Source organism: Chiloscyllium plagiosum, unplaced genomic scaffold (assembly GCF_037043375.1).
Source record: "Chiloscyllium plagiosum isolate Xiang-an unplaced genomic scaffold, Cpla_swu_hap1 HiC_scaffold_47, whole genome shotgun sequence".
Lineage (NCBI taxonomy): Eukaryota > Metazoa > Chordata > Chondrichthyes > Orectolobiformes > Hemiscylliidae > Chiloscyllium > Chiloscyllium plagiosum.
In genome coordinates this window covers 4,077,121-4,095,068 of record NW_028270185.1, presented here as the reverse complement: position 1 = coordinate 4,095,068, position 17,948 = coordinate 4,077,121, and the positions used below count along the sequence as shown (strand labels likewise).

The following is a 17,948-nucleotide window of genomic DNA, read 5'->3' as shown; positions in this document are numbered from 1 at the left end:
ATGCAGACTCAATGAGCTGAAGGGCCTCTCTGCGCTGACTCGATCTTATCCCTTTTGTGTGTATATCTCAGTTAAGCCCCTTCCCAGCCTCACCCACCTTGACTCGCCTCTCCTGCTGTGAAGCAGTACCCAAACCCCGGCCTCCTCCGTCAGGTCCACCTCCTCCCGCTCGGCCTCTTCTGGTACGGCCACCCCGATCTCCCCGGCTCAGTCTCTCTGCAGCCGGGCTCACGTGTCCACTGACGTTTCGGGGGCTCCTGTTTGGGTGATCCCCCCACATCATCCTGTCCGTTCTGCTCCCTGGGGAGCGCTGGTGACCATCCCTGTCCTCAGCCTCCTGCCTGAGGCCTGACGTCCATGACCGTCTCCCGGGAGGTTCCAGGGATCCCCGGGAAGAGCTCGCCGTCTTCCTATTGCTCACCGACCACTTCTCCTGCCAGTGAGAGGAGAGAAAGCAATTCAACATCAGTGCCCAGCAAAAGGGTATTTTCCAGGAATAAGGCACAGGATTGGGTTGGGAGCTCGAGAGATCGTGTCTGCATTGAATCTTCAACACAACAGCTCCTCACTCGAGATGCCAACGCAACGCCGCCAGCGCTGAGGGAGCAAAGTAATGGTGACCCAGGCTCAAGTTCCACGTCACCAGGTGGAATTAAGAGTCTAATGATGACCATGAATCTATTGCTAACACGAGGATGATGGTTTCAATAACCTGTTCCTGCTGCTGTAGGTTCTCTGCTTCTGATTGTGAAGTTGCTGTGAATCTAATTATTTCCTCTGCTCCATTGTTTGGAGTTTACACAGATAATGTTTGTCAGAGATCATTCCTAGCACGGCACCGGTTTAATTATCCCTTGGTGTCTTCCTGTCTGGTCTTTGCCAGTGTGGTTTATTCCCTCTGTGCCAGGTTTCTGCACCCATTTCAAGAGGCAATAGTGTATGGCAATGTCACTGAGCTATTAATCCAGAGCGTCAGAATAATGCTCTGGGGGACATGTGTTCAAATCCCACTAGGACCTCTCATTAATTTCATAATAAAATTTGAATTTAAATTAAAACTGAAATTGAAAGTTGGAGTAGTCAGTCATAGTGACGGTACCAATTGTCACTAATTGTTCCAAAAAGCAATCTGGATCATTATTGAGCTTCAGGGAAGGAAATCTGCAATCTTTACCCGGTCTGGCCTACACATGACTGCAGACCCACAGCAATGGGGTTTACACTTAACTGCCCTCTGGACTATTAGGGATGGGCAATAAATGCTGACCTAGCTGGTGACACCCTCATAGAGATGTACAGCATGGTAACAGACCCTTCGGTCCGACCCGTCCATGCCGACCAGATACCCCAACCCAATGTAGTCCCACCTGCCAGCACCCAGCCCATATCCCCCCAAATCCTTTCTATTCATATACCAATCCAAATGCCTCTTAAATGTTGCAATTGTACCAGCCTCCATCACTTCCTCTGGCAGCTCATTCCACACACGTACCACACTCTGTGCGCGAAAAAGTTGCCCCTTAGGTCTCAGTAAATAAAAAACACTCACAGCTGGTGATTTACTCAAGTCAGCCATGTCCATCACAATCTCCTTGCCCCCCCACTTGCGCTCATGTTCTGCCTCATGTTTCTGTTTCCGACTGGTCACAGAGATGCCGTCCTCTTCCGCCTTTTTCCGATCTTCTTCAATTTCCTGTTTCCAAAATTAAAAAATCCAAAAATTAAAAAAAAAAGGAGTTTGCTCTGCCTGAACTGTCCAAGAAAACAAAATTCGAGAAAAATATCTACCGCTGAGAGAAACATTTGTAACTTGTCCGGAGCTCAGACATTGTTGTCTCTCTGTGTAAGATGCTCCAAGGTGGGGTGGGTGGGTTTGGGGGAGGAGCAGGTGACAACGAATGAGAACCCACGTTCCTGACCAGCCTCCGCTCGCCACTGTACCTACCCCCACACGCCTCAAACCCCATCCCTATTCTGCAGCCCCCAACTACCCACCGCTACCACCGCCAGCCCTCCTAACCCCTCTATCATCTTTGGGGACTGCGGCAAATTGTCCCATGTTGGGCTTGGGCGAGGAGGATGAGTGGCCTGGTGGGGCTGTGCAGGTTGCTGTCCAACAGCTCACATTCAGGAGGTTGGGTGGTGGGAGAGTAAAGGATCCATCTCCCACGTGGTGTCAAGGGATTGGCTGAGGCTCAAAGTTGAAAAGGATTGGCATTCATGATGGTGCAACTTGAGGAGATTGGCCGGGGAGTGGGCCAAACTGATTGGGGTTTGGAGTCTGGGGAATGGAGACAGGGTAACTTGATGACCAGGGTTGGGGGGGGAGCTTGGCTGTGATGCATCGCAAATTGAAAACACCCCAAAGTGGTTCCCAAGACCCCAGTTCCCACCCCGGCACATCAACTCTTCACCTGATGTCTCTTCATCAGCGCCTGGTTCTTCTTTCGCAGAGCTTCAATTCTCCGGTCCAGCTCCGCATCCTTCTCCTCCCGTGTTTTTAAATCAGGATCGATGGTCATCGACTGAAAGGGGAGGGATGGAAACGTCAGCAACAGTCACATCGCACCTCAATGTTGTAACTCATCCCAGGACGCTTCAAAGACAAACTGACCAAGATGGTGACACGGAGGGGTTGGGTCTCTCAGTGAGTCTTGAGGGGACGCACGAGGATCAGGAACAGAATTCCAGAACTCAGGGCCCAGGTATCTGAAGGAACAGTCCGCCCTTGGGGAGGGAATACTCAAGGAGATGGAGTGAAAGCAGTGCAGAGATCTCAGAGGGTCGCTGGGCTGGAGAAGGTTTCAGAGATGGGAAGACATCATGAAGGGATTAATAAAACAAGGGAACTTTTAAATCAAAGCACTCAGACTGAAAGTGACCAAAGTCAAGGAAGGGCAGAGATTTCCCACGGGTGGAATGGTAAAGTTATCATAGTTCCAGAGGACCATAGGACAGCTCTCTTGTTAGACAGGGAGAGAGACAGAGACAGTGAGCATGAGAGAGACAGCACAAGAGAGAGAGAGAGAGAGAGAGAGAGAGAGAGAGAGAGAGAGAGAGAGAGAGAGAGAGAGAGAGAGAGAGAGAGAGAGAGACAGCACAAGAGAGTGAGAGAGAGACAGCACGATAGAGAGAGAGAGAGAGAGACACAGCGAAGACAGCACACAACAGACAGCACGGGAGAGAAAACAGATGGAGTTTAACCTGTTTGGGGCAGGGGGGTGTCACTGTGCCTCAGGCGAGGGTGGGGGCGGTGGGGTGAAGGTTGAGAAGGAGAGTCCTTCATGGTGATCTTAGCCGGGGTGGGAATCAAATCCACGCAGTTAGTGACATTCTATCACAAACCAGCCGTCCAGCCAACTGAGCAGCATAAGATTGGAAGAAATTGGGGACGGAGACAGAGAGAGAGAGAGACAGACAGAGAGACAGACAGACAGAGAGACAGACAGACAGAGAGACAGACAGACAGAGAGACAGACAGACAGAGAGACAGACAGACAGAGAGACAGACAGACAGAGAGACAGAGAGACAGACAGAGACAGAGCCAGTTAACAGGATTGATGAGTATTTTGATTTCAGGATATATAGTCAGACAATGTAAAAATGACAAAGCAGCAAGATTATAGGTCAAAAGCTTTTACATTGGGGTTAACAGGGCTCAGGTACTGAAACTAAAGTGTGTCAGGAGCAGGTGGGGGCATAGAGATGGGTTTTCAGCTGTTTTTGTAATAGGCATCCAGGAAGTACTCTTACTAACCAATCCATGATGCGAATGTCACTCAGAGCACAGGAACCAACATGAGGACCTCAGGCTGAGACAGCAACAGAGACATCTCCTCAGCAAAAACCCCAAACATGTTAAAACATAGCCAGAGGGAGCCTTCTGATTGGTAGCCATTAGGCACTGCTGTGCCCCAGCCAGGTGGACCCACCCTCAACAGCACTGGGATAAGACCATAAGACATAGGAGCAGAAATTAGGCCAATCGGCCCATTCAATCACGCCTGATAGTTTCTTGAGTATTAAGGGTTACAGGGTGAAGGCAGGCGAATGGGGTTGAGAAACCTATCTTAAAATATACTTAATGACCTGGCCTCCACAGCCTTCAGTGGCAGTGAATTCCAGAGATTCTCCACTCTCTGGCTGAAGAAGTTTCTCCTTATCTCTGTTCTAAAAGGTCCTTGTCTCTCTTACAAATAGAAACACCTTCCCAACATCCACGCTGTCCAGGCCGTTCGGTATTCTGGGAGTCTGCGTAACCAAGTGGAGCAAATCCCAGTCAGACTCTAGCTTCAATTCGCCATTAGCGTATTTTGATGGTCGCTTGATTGGACCCTCCATCGGCCATGAGCAAGCCCACCTCTGGGGGAGAAAATGGGCCTGAATTTCCCAGAGGGAGGGAAGAGCTGGTGAACCAGCCAATACTGGCAAAACTGGTGCCCGTCCACCTCCATTCACGTTCCCCTAACAGGGAGGGGGAAATCCTGCCCAAAGCTATTGGCTTACTCCACTGGGTGTTTCAGTGCCACACAGATCTCATCCTGGTCACAAATGCCTGAGCGGATCTTGGGTGGTTATCAGTCCTCCTCCCCCTCCTCAGACAACCAACCAAGTCTGCTGTTTCTGGGTTAGTCAAGGAACACAGTCCGCCGGGATTCACAGTCCCTGCCACCAGCAGGTCATCTCTGCTCAAACAAAAAATGCACACAATCTTCAAATTGGCCAAATCGCTGACCAACATTTGTCATCACAGGGGTGGGATTAGAAGAATTGTGTGTGTGTGTGTGTGTGTGTGTGTGGAGGAAATCAAAAACTTGCAAACAAGATCAATTTGAACAGGAGACAGACATAGTTAAGGCACTATGGTAAAGCTGGAGCGACATTAGGTTTATGCTGGGTTTTATCCTGGGCACTTACCATCACGGCTTGCGGTGTGTCGGTAATAACTCTGAGCTCACTTTAAACTCCTGCAGAATATTGAAAGAGAATTGAGAAATTTATAGAGTTTCAATAACAGTGAAAAGTAGCTAAGTTTGTGCAGTTAAGAGCAAAGCAGATTGTTCAACTCTGTGAGACTGTGATAAGTTTGTTGGTGTCCTGCTGAGCTGAGAGGGAGAGGGAGCAGCTGAGGGAGATATTAAACAGGCTCACACCGTTAGTGAGATCACACATACTAAAAAAAAAAGAGCACTGCGCCCCCAAGAGTTTGGCAGTGTTCCTGGTTTGTTCCACTCTGACGTTCACTCAACTCAGCCACCACGATGATAGACTGGTCTCGTCGCTCCCAGATTAGTGAGGAATTCTGTCGTAGGGATTCAAGAAAACATGTGTTTACGATCAGACTGAGGTCATCTGAAGTGCTCTCCAGTGAGAGCCACATTGTTTAGGTTAAACGCCATTTGGGCAAGGACTAGCAGAAACTACAGATCCATACGCAAAGGGATTACTGTGCATCAACCAAGTCGAGTGAGAATTTTATCCCAGCATTGACAATCTATGAATACAACACTTAGGAAGGGTTGAAGAGTATGGCGCTGGAAAAGCGCAGCCAGTCAGGCAGCATCCGAGGAGCAGGAGAGTCAACTTCATCAGGAAGAGCTTATGCTCAAAACGTCAGCTCTCCTGCTCCTCGGATGCTGCCTGACTGGCTGCGCTTTTCCAGCACCACACTCTTCAACGCTGATCTCCAAAATCTGCAGTCCTCACTTTCTCCAACACTTGGAAAGGAACAAAGGTTAGGGCTGAGGGGAATGGGGCTCATGGGATTATTTTGGAAGCAGGAGTCACTGGCAAGGTGGTTATTTCTTCCCGGTCTGGGGTTTGTTAGGCCACTCCAGATATCAGCATCACTGTGGGCCGGCAGTCACATGTAGGCCAGACCAGGTAGATTTCCTTCCCTAAAAGGCACCAGTTGAGGTTTTAATAACATTTGACAAGGATCGCCATTTGACAATGCACATGCTTTGCCTCGAACCTTAGTAGCATAGGCTCCCTACTGTGCAGAAAGAGACCATTTGGCCTATCGAATCTGTACCAACTCTCTGAAGAGCATCCCCGCCCAGACCCAGCACACTACCCCATCCCTGTAACCCTGCATTCCCCATGGTTGAACCACCTAACCTTCCCATCCCTACACACTATGGGGCAATTTCCCATGGCCAATCCACCCTAACCTGCACATCTTTGGACTGTGGGAGAAAACCAGAGCACTCGGAGAAAACCCATGCAGACAGAGAATGTGCAAACTTCACACAGACAGTCGCCTGAGGGTGGAATTGAACCTGGGTCCCTGGCGCTGGGAGGCAGCAGTGCTAACCACTCAGCCAAAACGCGAGATGTTTTTGAATTAAAATTTGACCATCTGTCATGGTGGGATCTGAACCCATATGCCCAGTCCAGTGACATGACCATGATGTCACTTCCTCTCCACAGCAGCCTGAAAGAGGCTAGCACAGGAAGGAATGGGCTGAATGGTCACTTTCTGTGATCTCGGGTGAGTGTATAGTCTGCTTTATCAGTGGGTTCTTTCGACGCACGGGACATTTGGTTAAAATGATGTTCTCCAGATTCACAAAGAGACTGGTTGCTCTTGGCAACGCAAATTATTTTGCTTTTTAAAAGCAACGGCACTGGCTCTCGCTATAACTGAAGCTTTCAACATTAAACAAATGCAGCTGCTGGTCTTTGGATTCATCCATCAACATATCAAAGCATTTAATCAAACGGTAAATCAAACAATGTCTTTAGTGGATACTAACAGGAAACAGGGATGGTCAAAGCATTAATTTTACATTTGTATAGTTCACTTGCTGTACTGAATAAGAATCTAATATATTTATCCACAATTCATACAAAAATGAGATTTTTTTCATGTAATAAATTCGATCATCCTAATTTACTTGTGCGCCCATTCACACCTCAGCCCTATGTTCACAGGCTGGCACTTACACCTCAATATTAAAATTCTCATCCATCTTTTCAAATCCCTCAGTAGTCCTGCTGCTCCTCATCATTAATGTCCTCCTACTCTTCAACCCTCCGAGATCGCTGTGCTCCACTACTTCCAGCCTCTTGCACATCCGGGATTTTAACCGCTCCACCACTGCCTTTAGCTGCCTGGGGCTGCATCTCCTTACAGCTGTCTGCTGCCCTCTCTGTCTCTAAGATGTTCCTTGAAACCTCCCCCTTAGTTGAAGCATTTGGTCACCCTTCCCCAGACAGTGTGAAATTTACGATTGGTTATCACACCTGCCAGCTGTTATTTAAGATTAGATGAGATTTGATTCCCCACAGTGTGGAAACAAGCCCATTGGCCCAACAAGTCCACACCGACCCTCCGAAGAGTAACCCACCCAGACCCATTCCCCTACATTTACCTCTGACTAATCCACCTAACACTGTGGGCAATTTAGCATGGCCAATTCACCTAGCCTGCGCATCTTTGGACTGTGGGAGGAAACCCACGCAGACACGGGGAGAATGTGCAAACTCCACACAGTCAGTCGCCTGAGGCAGGAATTGAACCCAAGTGTCTGGCGCTGTGAGGCCGCAGTGCTAACCACTGAGCCACCATGCCACCCTTATACATTATATAATAAGAATGGTCCCAGGAATGAAATACTTAACATATGAGGAACATCTGGGGTCTCTGGGTCTACCCTCGATGGAGTTTAGGGGGATGAGGGGGGATCTAATTGAAACTTTCAGAATTGAACGGCCTAGACACAGAAGACGTTGGGAAGGTGTTTCTATTGGTAGGAGAGACCAGGATCCGAGGGCACAGCCTTAGAGTAAAGGGAAGACCTTTTGGAACGGAGAGAAGGAGAAACTTCTTCAGCCAGAGGGTGGGGAATCTATGGAATTCATTGCCACAGAAGGCTGTGGGGGCCGGGTCACTGAGTATATTTAAGATGGAGATAGATATGTTCTTGAATATCAAAGGGATCAAGGATTACGGGGAGAAAGCAGGAGAATGAGGATGAGAAACTTATCAGCCATGATTGAATGGTGTATAGGATCCAATGGGCTGAATGGTCTAATTTCTGCTCCTATGTCTTACGGTCTTATAAATGCAGGTTGTTACTGTGGAATGTCCAGCTGACCGTGTCAATAACTTCTCTTGAACGAGAAGCACCATGGAACTGTTTAACGAACAGGGAATAGAGGCCAGTGAATTGGGACTATTCCTGCTACCAGACCTTGCTAGCACACCCCAGGGCCAGCTTCCCAGCTGAACCTGCTGGGAAGACCGGGATTGGGAAAGGGATGAATGCAGAGGCTGTCAGCAGTCTGAATCTACGAGGAAAGATTGGTTCGACTGGGCTTGTATTCACTCGAGTTCAGCAGGATGAGAGGGAATCTAATTGGAACGCAAACCATAAAATTCTAACAGGACAAGACAGACCAGATGCTGGGAGAGTGATGCTCTGGTTGGGGGAGTCTACAAACACAGCAGCAGCACAGTGGCTCAGCGGGTAGGGCTGCTGCCTCACAGTACTGGGGTCTCAGGTTCTATTCCACTCTCCGGGAGGAGATTACACATTCTCCCAGCGTTGGTGTGGGTTTCCTCCTACAGTCCAAAGATATGCATGTTGGGGTGGACTGGCAGTGCTAAACTGCCCCATAGTGTCCAGTCTAGGTGGGTTAGCCATGTGGAGTCACGGGAACAGGGTGGGTGAGATGCTGTTTGGAGGGTCAGTGTGGACTTGATGGGCCTAATGGCCTGCTTCCACGATGCAGGAATTCTACAAAAAAAAAGCTGACACAGTCTTAGGGAAATTTAGGACTGAGATGAAGGAAAAAAAGTCTTTGGCTATGCGGGTAACGAACATTTAGAATTCTCTGCCACAGAGAACTTCGAGCATGGATCAGTACTTGGGACTATGATGTTGTGGCCATAACAGAGACGTGGGTTTCACAGGGGCAGGAATGGTTGCTAGACGTTCCAGGGTTTATAACTTTTAAAAAGAACAGGGAGGGTGGAAAAAGAGGAGGGAGGTGTAGCATTTTTAATCAGAGAGTGCATCACAGCTACAGAAACAAAGGTTTAGAGGAAGGTATGTCTACTGAGTCAGTATGGGTGGAAGTTAGGAACAGCAAGGGAGCAGCTACCACATTGGGGTTTTCTACAGACCCCAAATAGCAGTAGGGAGATTGATGAACTCATAGGTCAGCAGATTTTAGAAAAATGCAGACGTAGCAGGGTTATTGTTATGGGTGACTTCAACTTTCCCAATATTTACAGGAACCTCCTTAGTGCTGATGGTTTGGATGGAGCCGTTTTTGTCAGGTGTGTTCAGGAGGGTTTCCTTACTCAGTATGTAGACAGGCCGATGAGGGGAGAGGCCAGTTTGGATTTGGCGCTTGGCAATGAGCCAGGACGGATGTCAGATCTCACGGTGGGGGAACACTTTGGTGACAGTGATCATAACTGCCTCACACTTACCATTGCCTTGGAGAAGGAAAGGATCAGTTACCATGGGAAGATATTTAATTGGGGAAAAAGAAATTATGACGCAGTCAGGAATTGGGAAGTACAGATTGGGAGCAATTGTTCCACAGAAAGGACACAACAAACATGGAGACTGTTCAAGGAGCAGTTGTTGCGAGTGATGCACAAATTTGTTCCTCTGAGAAAGGTAAGAAGGGGTAAGATTAAGGAGCTTCTTGTCAAAAGGAAGAAGGCAGCTTACGTAAGGTGGAGGTGGCAAGGATCCAGCACAGCTTTAGAGGATTACTAGAAAGGAGCTCAGAAATGGACCAAGGAGAGCCAGGAGGGGGCACGAAAAAGGCTTGGCAAGAAGGATTAGGGAGAACCCAAAGGCATTTTACTCATACGTGAGGAATAAGAGAATGATCAGGGAGAAGGTAGGGCCGATCAGGGATAGTGGAGGGAATTTGTGCGTGGAGTCTGAGCAGATAGGGGAAGCCCTAAATGAGTTTATTGCTTTGGTTTTCACCAAGGAAAGGGAACTTGTTGTGGATGAGAACTTTGAGGAGCTGGGATACAGGCTTGAACAGATCAGGATTGATGAAGTTGATGTGCTGGAAAGTTTGGAAAACATTAAGATTGATAAGTCCCCAGGGCCAGACCAGATTTATCCCAGGCTGCTCCGGGAAGTGAGAAAGGAGGTCGCTAAACCGCTGGCGAAGGTCATTGCCTCCTTACTCACCACGGGAGTCGTACCGGAGGATTGGAGGGAGGCGAATGTCGTTCCTCTTTTCAAGAAGGGGAATAGGGAAATCCCTGGCAATTACAGACCAGCCAGTCTTACATCTGTGGTCAGCAAGGTTTTGGCAAGAATTCTGCATAATATAATTTATGACTATTTGGAAAAGCATAGCATGATTAAATGCAGTCAGCATGGTTTTGTGAGGGGCAGTTCATGCCTCACAAATCTTATTGAGTTCTTTGAAGAGGTGACGAGACAGGTTTATGAAGGTCAAGCAGTGGATGTGGTGTATATGGACTTCAGCAAGGCATTTGATAAGGTTCCCCATAGTAGGGTCATTCATAAAGTCAGGAGGAATGGGATACAGGGAGATTTGGCTGTCTGGATTCAGAATTGGCTGGCTGACAGAAGACAGAGAGCGGTTATAGATGGAAAGAATCCTGCCTGGAGATCAGTGGTGAGTGTGTCCCACAGGGCTCTGTTCTTGGGCCTCTGCTCTTTGTGGTTTTTATAAATGACTTGGATGAGGTGGATGAGGAGTGGGTTAGTAAGTTTGCCAATGATACAAAGGTTGGAGGTGCCGTTGATAGTATCGAGGGCTATTGCAGGCTGCAGTGCGACATAGACAGGATGCAGAGCTGGGCTGAGAAATGGCAGATGGAGTCCAACCTGGATAAATGCAAAGTGATGCATTTCGGAAGGTCGAACTCGAATGCTGAATATAGGATTAATGACAGGATTCTTGGCAGTCTGGAGGGATCTTGGTGTTCAAGTGCACAGATCACTAAAGTGAATAGGACTGTCATGGTGTTTTGGCTTTCATTTACAGGGGGATCAGGTTTAAGAGCCATGAGGTTTTGTTGCAGCTCTACAAAACCCTGGTGAGACCACACTTGGAATATTGCATCCAGTTATGGTCGCCCTGTTATAGGAAAGATATGGAGGCTTTGGAGAGGGTACAAAGAAGGTTTACCAGGATGCTGCCTGGACTGGAGGGATTATCTTACAAAGAGAGGTTGATTGAACTCAGACTTTTCTCTCTGGAGAGAAGGAGGAAAAGAGATGACCTGATCGAGGTGTACAAGGTAATGAGAGTCATGGATAGAATCAATACCCAGAGACTTGTCCCCAGGGCAGGATTGACTGGCACAAGGGGTCATAGTTTGAAGATATTAGGAGGAAGGTATAAAGGAGATGTCAGAGGTAGGTTCTTTATGCAGAGAGTTGTGAACGCACAGAATGCGTTGCTAGTGGTGGTGGTGGAAGCAGAGTTATTAGGGACATTTAAGCGACTGCTGGACATGCACATGGACAGCAGTGAATTGAGGGATGCGTAGGTTAGGTTATTTTATTTTAGATTAGGAATAATGCTCGGCACAATATCGTGGGCCGAAGGGCCTGTTCTGTGCTGTACTTTTCTGTGTTCTAGAAGGCTGTGAACGCCAAGTCACTGAATATATTCAAGAAAAAGATGGATATATTTTTAGAATGTAAAGGTATCATTTAGAATGGGGATAAAGCAGGAACCTCGCATTGAATCGAGGACAAGTCAGGATCATATTGAATGGGGATGCAGGCTCGAAGGGCCAAATGGCCTTCTTGTGCGCCTATTTCTACATTTTCTGGTGGGACTGGGGAGGGAGATTTCAATTCCTTCATACCTGGTAAGGTCAGTGTCTGATGAGAATCACACTGTCAGCGGGCCGAGTGACGTTAACAGCCTGGGATGGAGTATTTAGCCACAGGAGTAGCAAGTGTAACATGGATTGCTGCTGAGATTTTACACCCCAACCCCACACTGCAAAACTCTGGGCAGGGGGAAAATTAGAAAAATTAGGCTCTCTTTTGTTTTAGACGTTGAATTCTTCCCACAAGGCATCTGCAAATTGATTCTCTCAATCCCCAATTTTGTATTCCGAGACAGCCAGAGCTGATTCAAAGCACAGTAATCAATTGCACTGCCCCCTTACAAAAAGCACAGTACTCGACAGAAATCTCAACCCAGGAGATTAATGACATGACCTGCCTTGTCAGATCAGTCAAACACTCCAACTGTCTGGGATTATCCAGTCAGCATAACACTTCCCCCACCCTCAACCCAGTCTCTCATGTACAGATTGCTGAAGAGAATAAAACAAACCACAGGTTAGACCACCTCATGCTTGAGAAACGGGCAACTGGATGGGGTCGTCACAGAGTCATAGTCATAGATGTACAGCACGGAAACAGACCCTACAGATCGACTCATCCATACTGACCAGATGTCCTAAATTAATTGGCCAGTACTTGGCCCATATCCCTCTAATCCTTTCCTATTCATAAACCAATCCAGGTGCTTTTTAAAATCAGCCTGACCAGAACCTGTCAAATAATGTTCCAGCTCACATGGTCACTCAGCCCAGCTGTCCCATGCTGGCTGTTTCTGTTCCATATGAGCCTCCTCCCACCCCATCACCAGATAATTCCAAAAGCCTCAGGAGCTGGAGTCTTTCTCCAGCTTCTGCTTTCAACAGGTTCACACTATTCACCTCCAGCACTGACAGGGAGGGGAGAGGAGGAGATTTACAGCCTCCAGTTCTATCCCACCAGGCCCACCCAGCCCCAACCCTAACCTCCCTACCACTCTCCCACCACCGAAGTTTGTGGTGTGACCCATGAGGGATGATGGTGGAATCTGTCTGTTCAGAACACTCTCTCACAGAACCCACCTCACCTTCCAACCCCCTACACACCACCCTCCTGCACGCACCCCTTCATTTCCCTTTGCTCCCTCTTTCCCCAGCACTTTCCCCCATTCTCTCCCCCAACCTCAGCCCCCTCCTGCCCCAACCCCTGATGGGTTGGCTGGGACATTTGGACAGATCTCCAATTCCCCACCCCAATATTTTGACACTTGCCAATAAAAAGGCAGAGGGAGGGAGGCCGAAAGCACAGGCCTAAAGCTGACTCTGGTGTACAACGTGTATCGATTTCCTGCAAAAAGCCCTGAGCAAAGCACTTTCTTTCTAAAAAGAGTTTTCCTTCTCTCCTTCCAGCCTCCCCTCCAAATAACAACACGCCAACCCCCTCCCCTTCCCCAATGCAACTGGGAGCTTGCTGTGCTGAAGCTGGGAAGCAATCTGCCTCAGAGGAAGGGGGTTCTGGCCTTGTTTCTGCTGCTCCCTCCCATGCCCCTGAGCTGAGGAAGGGGGAAGCAGCAGCTCAGGGAGCTCCCTACCCACTCTCCCTCCCCACCCCTGCCCTCTGCCCAAAGTCTCACCGTCTCTTCCCTCACTGCTGTCGGCTCCTGCACCAGGCCAGTGGCTAGATCCCAGCGCTGCCAAATCGTGCACCTCACCCCTAGACAGACACAGACACACACTCACTAAGCTCCCACGTTTCCTGCCAAATACTGAGCACTCACTTCCCTTAAAGGGATCAGCTGTAACCAGGAGGTTTGCATAAAAATTAAACCTCGGGCAATGAGGACTGACCTCCTCCAAGCGTCACTCTGTCAGCTCTAAGCCATTTCCTTCCAGTCCATCAAAAGCACTTCAATACTTGCAGCGAAGAGCTTTGAGCTGGTTGGGATAAAAGGGAAAATATCTTAAAGGCAAAGTCCTTGAATTGAATTTGTGCCTGCCCGGAAAATAATGTGTGATTAAAAACCCACAACAATTTGCCTTTCCCTTTGGAATGTTTTTCTTTCGGCTTGTGATGCTTTGCAAATGATCTTTATTAATTAGTTCATGGAGAAAAGGCCGCTTATTGAGGATTTTTCTTTCCCTCTTTCTGATTTATGCAATAGTTTTCGACATTTCCACTCTCAAAGGTGGGATGTGGCAAATCAGACCCCACTGCCCGGAACTTCATACAGTGTATTTCTTGGGAGGGTTAGTAACGTGTGACCTGCTCCTATCTCCACACACACACGGTTAAAGTGTGTGACTGTGCAGGGGCTCTGTCTTTTATGTATCAGACAATTGTGCTCCAATCCCCACTCAAAGGAATCACAAAGATCATCAAGGCTGACTCTCAGAGTGCAGGGCTGAAGGAAGACTGCTCAGTCGTAGGTACCATTCCTGCCTTCTCTGGTGGGTGTTAAAGATCCCACGGCCACTGTTTCAAGAAGATCAGGGAGACTGTCCCCTGTAACCTGGTTCACATTCGTCGAGAGGCCATTCAGCCCATCGAGTCCTGCACCAACCATTTGAAGGGTGACACATTCTACATTTAGATTGGCCAGCCCACCTAACCGGCACATCTTTAGACTGTGGGAGGGAACCAGGGCATCCAGTGTACTTAAGAAAGACTGTTTCTTCCTTATTTTTCCAATTAATGTTCAGAAGGACTACAATGTTAACTTTTAACTTTGTTTTTCTACCATATTAAGAAAATGGTAATGCTCTATTTTTAACTTTGTATCTCTATGTTAATACTTGTACCTAAGTTTTGTACTGGGTAAAAACAATGACTGCAGATGCTGGAAACCAGATTCTAGATTAGAGTGGTGCTGGAAAAGCACAGCAGTTCAGGCAGCATCCGAGGAGCAGTAAGATTGATGTTTCGGGCAAAAGCCCTTCACCAGGATTCCTGATGAAAGGCTTTTGCCCGAAACGTCGATTTTCCTGCTCCTCGGATGCTGCCCGAACTGCTGTGCTTTTCCAGCACCGCTCTAATCTAGAACTAAGTTTTGTACCATCAAACCTGCTCCAACAGTCAGTGAGATCATGGCTGATCTGATAATCCTCAACTCAACTTTCCTGCCTTTTCCCCATAATCCTTCCCTAATTCCCTCACTGATTAAGAATCTGTCTATCTCAGCCTTGAGTGTACTTAATGACTCAACAGCCCTGTGCAGTAAAGGATTCCACAGACTGACAAAGTTCTGAGAGAAGAAATTCCTCATTTCCCTATCCTAAATGGACAATCCCCGATTCTGAGGTTATGTCCTCTGGTCCTAGACTCTCTCAGTTGCGAGTTGAAAGTATGTAAGAGAGAAAGGGATTCAAAATCTATTGTCCCCTGGGCAGGCACAGAAATCACAAAAATTTCAATGCTACCCCCCAAGCTGAACTCCATGGGTTCCCTCGAATCTGGGTGCCAACTGTACCCCTTTGTCCCAGGCTCTGACCTTGCCACCTCTATAATGAGGCACTCCAGCTGAGATCGCTGGACAGTGACCACTTTGGGAGTTCAGCAAAAATCTTTATTGATCTAATCTTGGCATTTAATTCCAGCCACCTCACAGCACAGTCTTCCCAGTAGAGAAACCGCATAAGATGGTTTGGTTAGACAGCACGATTTAACAATAGCTGCTGCAATTATGTAGTAGAGAGTCTCAAGGAGTGTCACAGGAACCTTATTAAATAAAATTAGAGCCTGAGCCACATCAGGAGGTGTTAGGGTAGGGTGGCCAAAAAAAAAATCTAGGTCAAAGGGGGAGATTTTAAGGGCTGTCTTAAAAGAGAAAAACAAGAGGGGGGAGCAGAGATGTGGAAGGAGGCAATCTCAGAGCTTCAGGTCTGGGCTGTGACTGGTGAGGCAGTTAAATTTGGGGGATGCTGAACATGCCAGAATGAGAGGGGTACAGAGATCTCAGCTGGTTATGGGAATGCAGGAAGTTGAGAGAGGCAGGGGAGGAGTGAGGCCATGGAGGGATTTGTAAGCAAGGATAAGAATTTTTCAATCAAAGTATTGCCCAACCACGAGCTGGCGGGGTCAGGAACAGAGGGTGGGGGGAGGATAAGAGTGTGAAGGTGATTCAAATGTGAATATTAAGACAAGTAGGGGTTGTTTTGGATGACTTTAAACCTAGGGATGATTCAAGATTAGGGGGTGGGGGAGCAGCTGGGGTTATATTAGAATAGCGACACCTGGAGTGAAAGTGGGGATGAGGGTTTCAGCAGCAGATCAGCAGAAAGCGCTGGACAGGCCTCGCTCTTCACACCATGAGACAGGAAGGGAAGCTCAGAAGAATCAGGTGCTGATGAAGATGACAGTTTGTGGGTGGAACTTAACTGGCAACACGATATTGTCACAAAGTCTATTTGTCACTTTGGGGATACAATTACTGGAAACAACTGGAGGGAAGCAGATCTCATTGTGTGTAACGTACGACACAAAGTGTCAGAGAGTTTGAACAGCCAGGAGTGTGCTTTGGGGTAATCCCAGACAGAACAGCAGAGTAGCAAAATATGGGAGCAAATCATTCCTGATACATTGTGTCCTTCTGTTTTTGCACTTGTTGTTAAGAAATATGGCTGGACAGGCAGATTCAGGTAGTAAGTGATATTAAACTGTAAAGGTCAAATTGTCCGTCTACAATAGGAGGAGGAAAACCAACAAACAATTTCTTGCATTTTTGTAGCGCCTTTCACAACCTCAGGACATCTCAAAGTACTGCACAGCCCATTAGCTACTTTGTGAAGGGTAGTCACTTGTGAATCATGACAGCCAATTTGTGCACAGATCGCACAAACAGCTTTGTGATAATGAGCAGGTCGACTGATTTAGTTTTTGCGATTTTCATTGAAGGAACAACTGTTGCCCGCATCACCAGGATGAATGCTCTCTTCTGATTCAAGGTGGTGCTGCAGGATTCTTAGCTCAACCCAAGAAGCCAAACAAAGTTTCAGTTCAATACTTCATCTGAAACACTGTACTCTGCAGCAGTGCCACACTCCGCTAAGAGGATTAGCCTTGATTTTGGGAAGTCACATGACACAAGGTTATAGTCCAACAGATTTATTTGAAATCTCAAACTTTCAGAGCGCTGTTCCTTTGTCAGGCTCTGAAAGCTTGTGATATCTGTGTGACTTCTGACTTTGTCCACCCAAGTCCAACGCTGGCACCTCCACACCCTGATTTTGGGACTAAAATATGTACAACTATCGAGTCATAGAGATGTACAGCATGGAAACAGACCCTTCAGTCCAACTCATCCATGCTGACCAGATATTCTAAATTAATTTAGTCCCATTTGCCAGCACTTTTGTCCCATAGTCTACACACTTCCTATTCATATACCCATCCAGATGCCTTTTAAATGTAATTGTACCAGTCTCCACCACTTCCTCTGGCAGCTCATTCCACACGTACCACCCTCTGTGTGAAAAAGTTGCCCCTTAGGTCCCTTTTAAATCTTTCCCCTCTCGCCCTAAATCTATGTCCTCTAGTTCTGGACTCCCCCACGTCAGGGAAAAGACCTTCTCTATTTATCCTATCCATGTCCCTCATGATTTTATAAACCTCTATAAGGTCACCCCTCAGCCTCTGACGCTCCAGGGAAAGCAGCCCCAGCCTATTCAACCTCTCCCTATAGCTCAAACCCTCCAACCGTGGTAACATCCTGAATGGGTTAGAAGCATATGATCCCTCACTACCGAGAAATGTGTTGCTGGAAAAGCGCAGCAGGTCAGGCAGCATCAAAGGAGCAGGAGAATCGATGTTTTAGGCAGAAATCCTAAAGAAGGGCTTATGCCTGAAACATCGATTCTCCTGCTCCTTTGATGCTGCCTGACCTGCTGCGCTTTTCCAGCAACACATTTTTCAGCTCTGATCTCCAGCATCTGCAGTCCTCACTTTTTCCCTCACTACTGAGCCTGGTCTTGCATATCTCCATTTACACAAGAGGCCCAAAAAATGATCAGAGCAACATCAAACTTTACTGAAAGTCTGAGGGGCATGGAGAGGTACATAGACAAGGTGTTTTCCCTGAGTTGGGGGAGTCCAGAACTAGAGAGCATAGTTTTAGGGTGAGGGGGGAAAATTTAAAAAAGACCTAAGAGGCAACT

General features: G+C 47.6%; 1 protein-coding gene across 5 annotated transcripts in view; it reads right to left on the bottom strand.

The window, feature by feature from the left end:
- ccdc9 (coiled-coil domain containing 9) overlaps nt 1-13,526 on the bottom strand; it is a 45,592-nt gene extending 32,066 nt beyond the window's left edge. For 2 of the 5 annotated variants that reach the window (XM_043680736.2, XM_087983860.1), the window contains exons 1-5: nt 13,433-13,526; nt 4,919-4,968; nt 2,415-2,525; nt 1,550-1,693; nt 98-433 (exon numbers count right to left, since the gene is read on the bottom strand). In XM_043680736.2, coding sequence (XP_043536671.2) covers nt 98-433; nt 1,550-1,693; nt 2,415-2,525; nt 4,919-4,921 — 594 coding nt within the window. In that variant the 5' untranslated portion in view covers nt 4,922-4,968; nt 13,433-13,526. Of the gene's footprint in view, nt 1-97; nt 434-1,549; nt 1,694-2,414; nt 2,526-4,918; nt 4,969-11,834; nt 11,856-13,432 lie in introns of those variants that run through there. The other 3 variants (XM_043680741.2, XM_087983862.1, XM_087983861.1) reach the window with 2 other exon arrangements.
- Between the last annotated feature and the right edge of the window lie 4,422 nt (nt 13,527-17,948).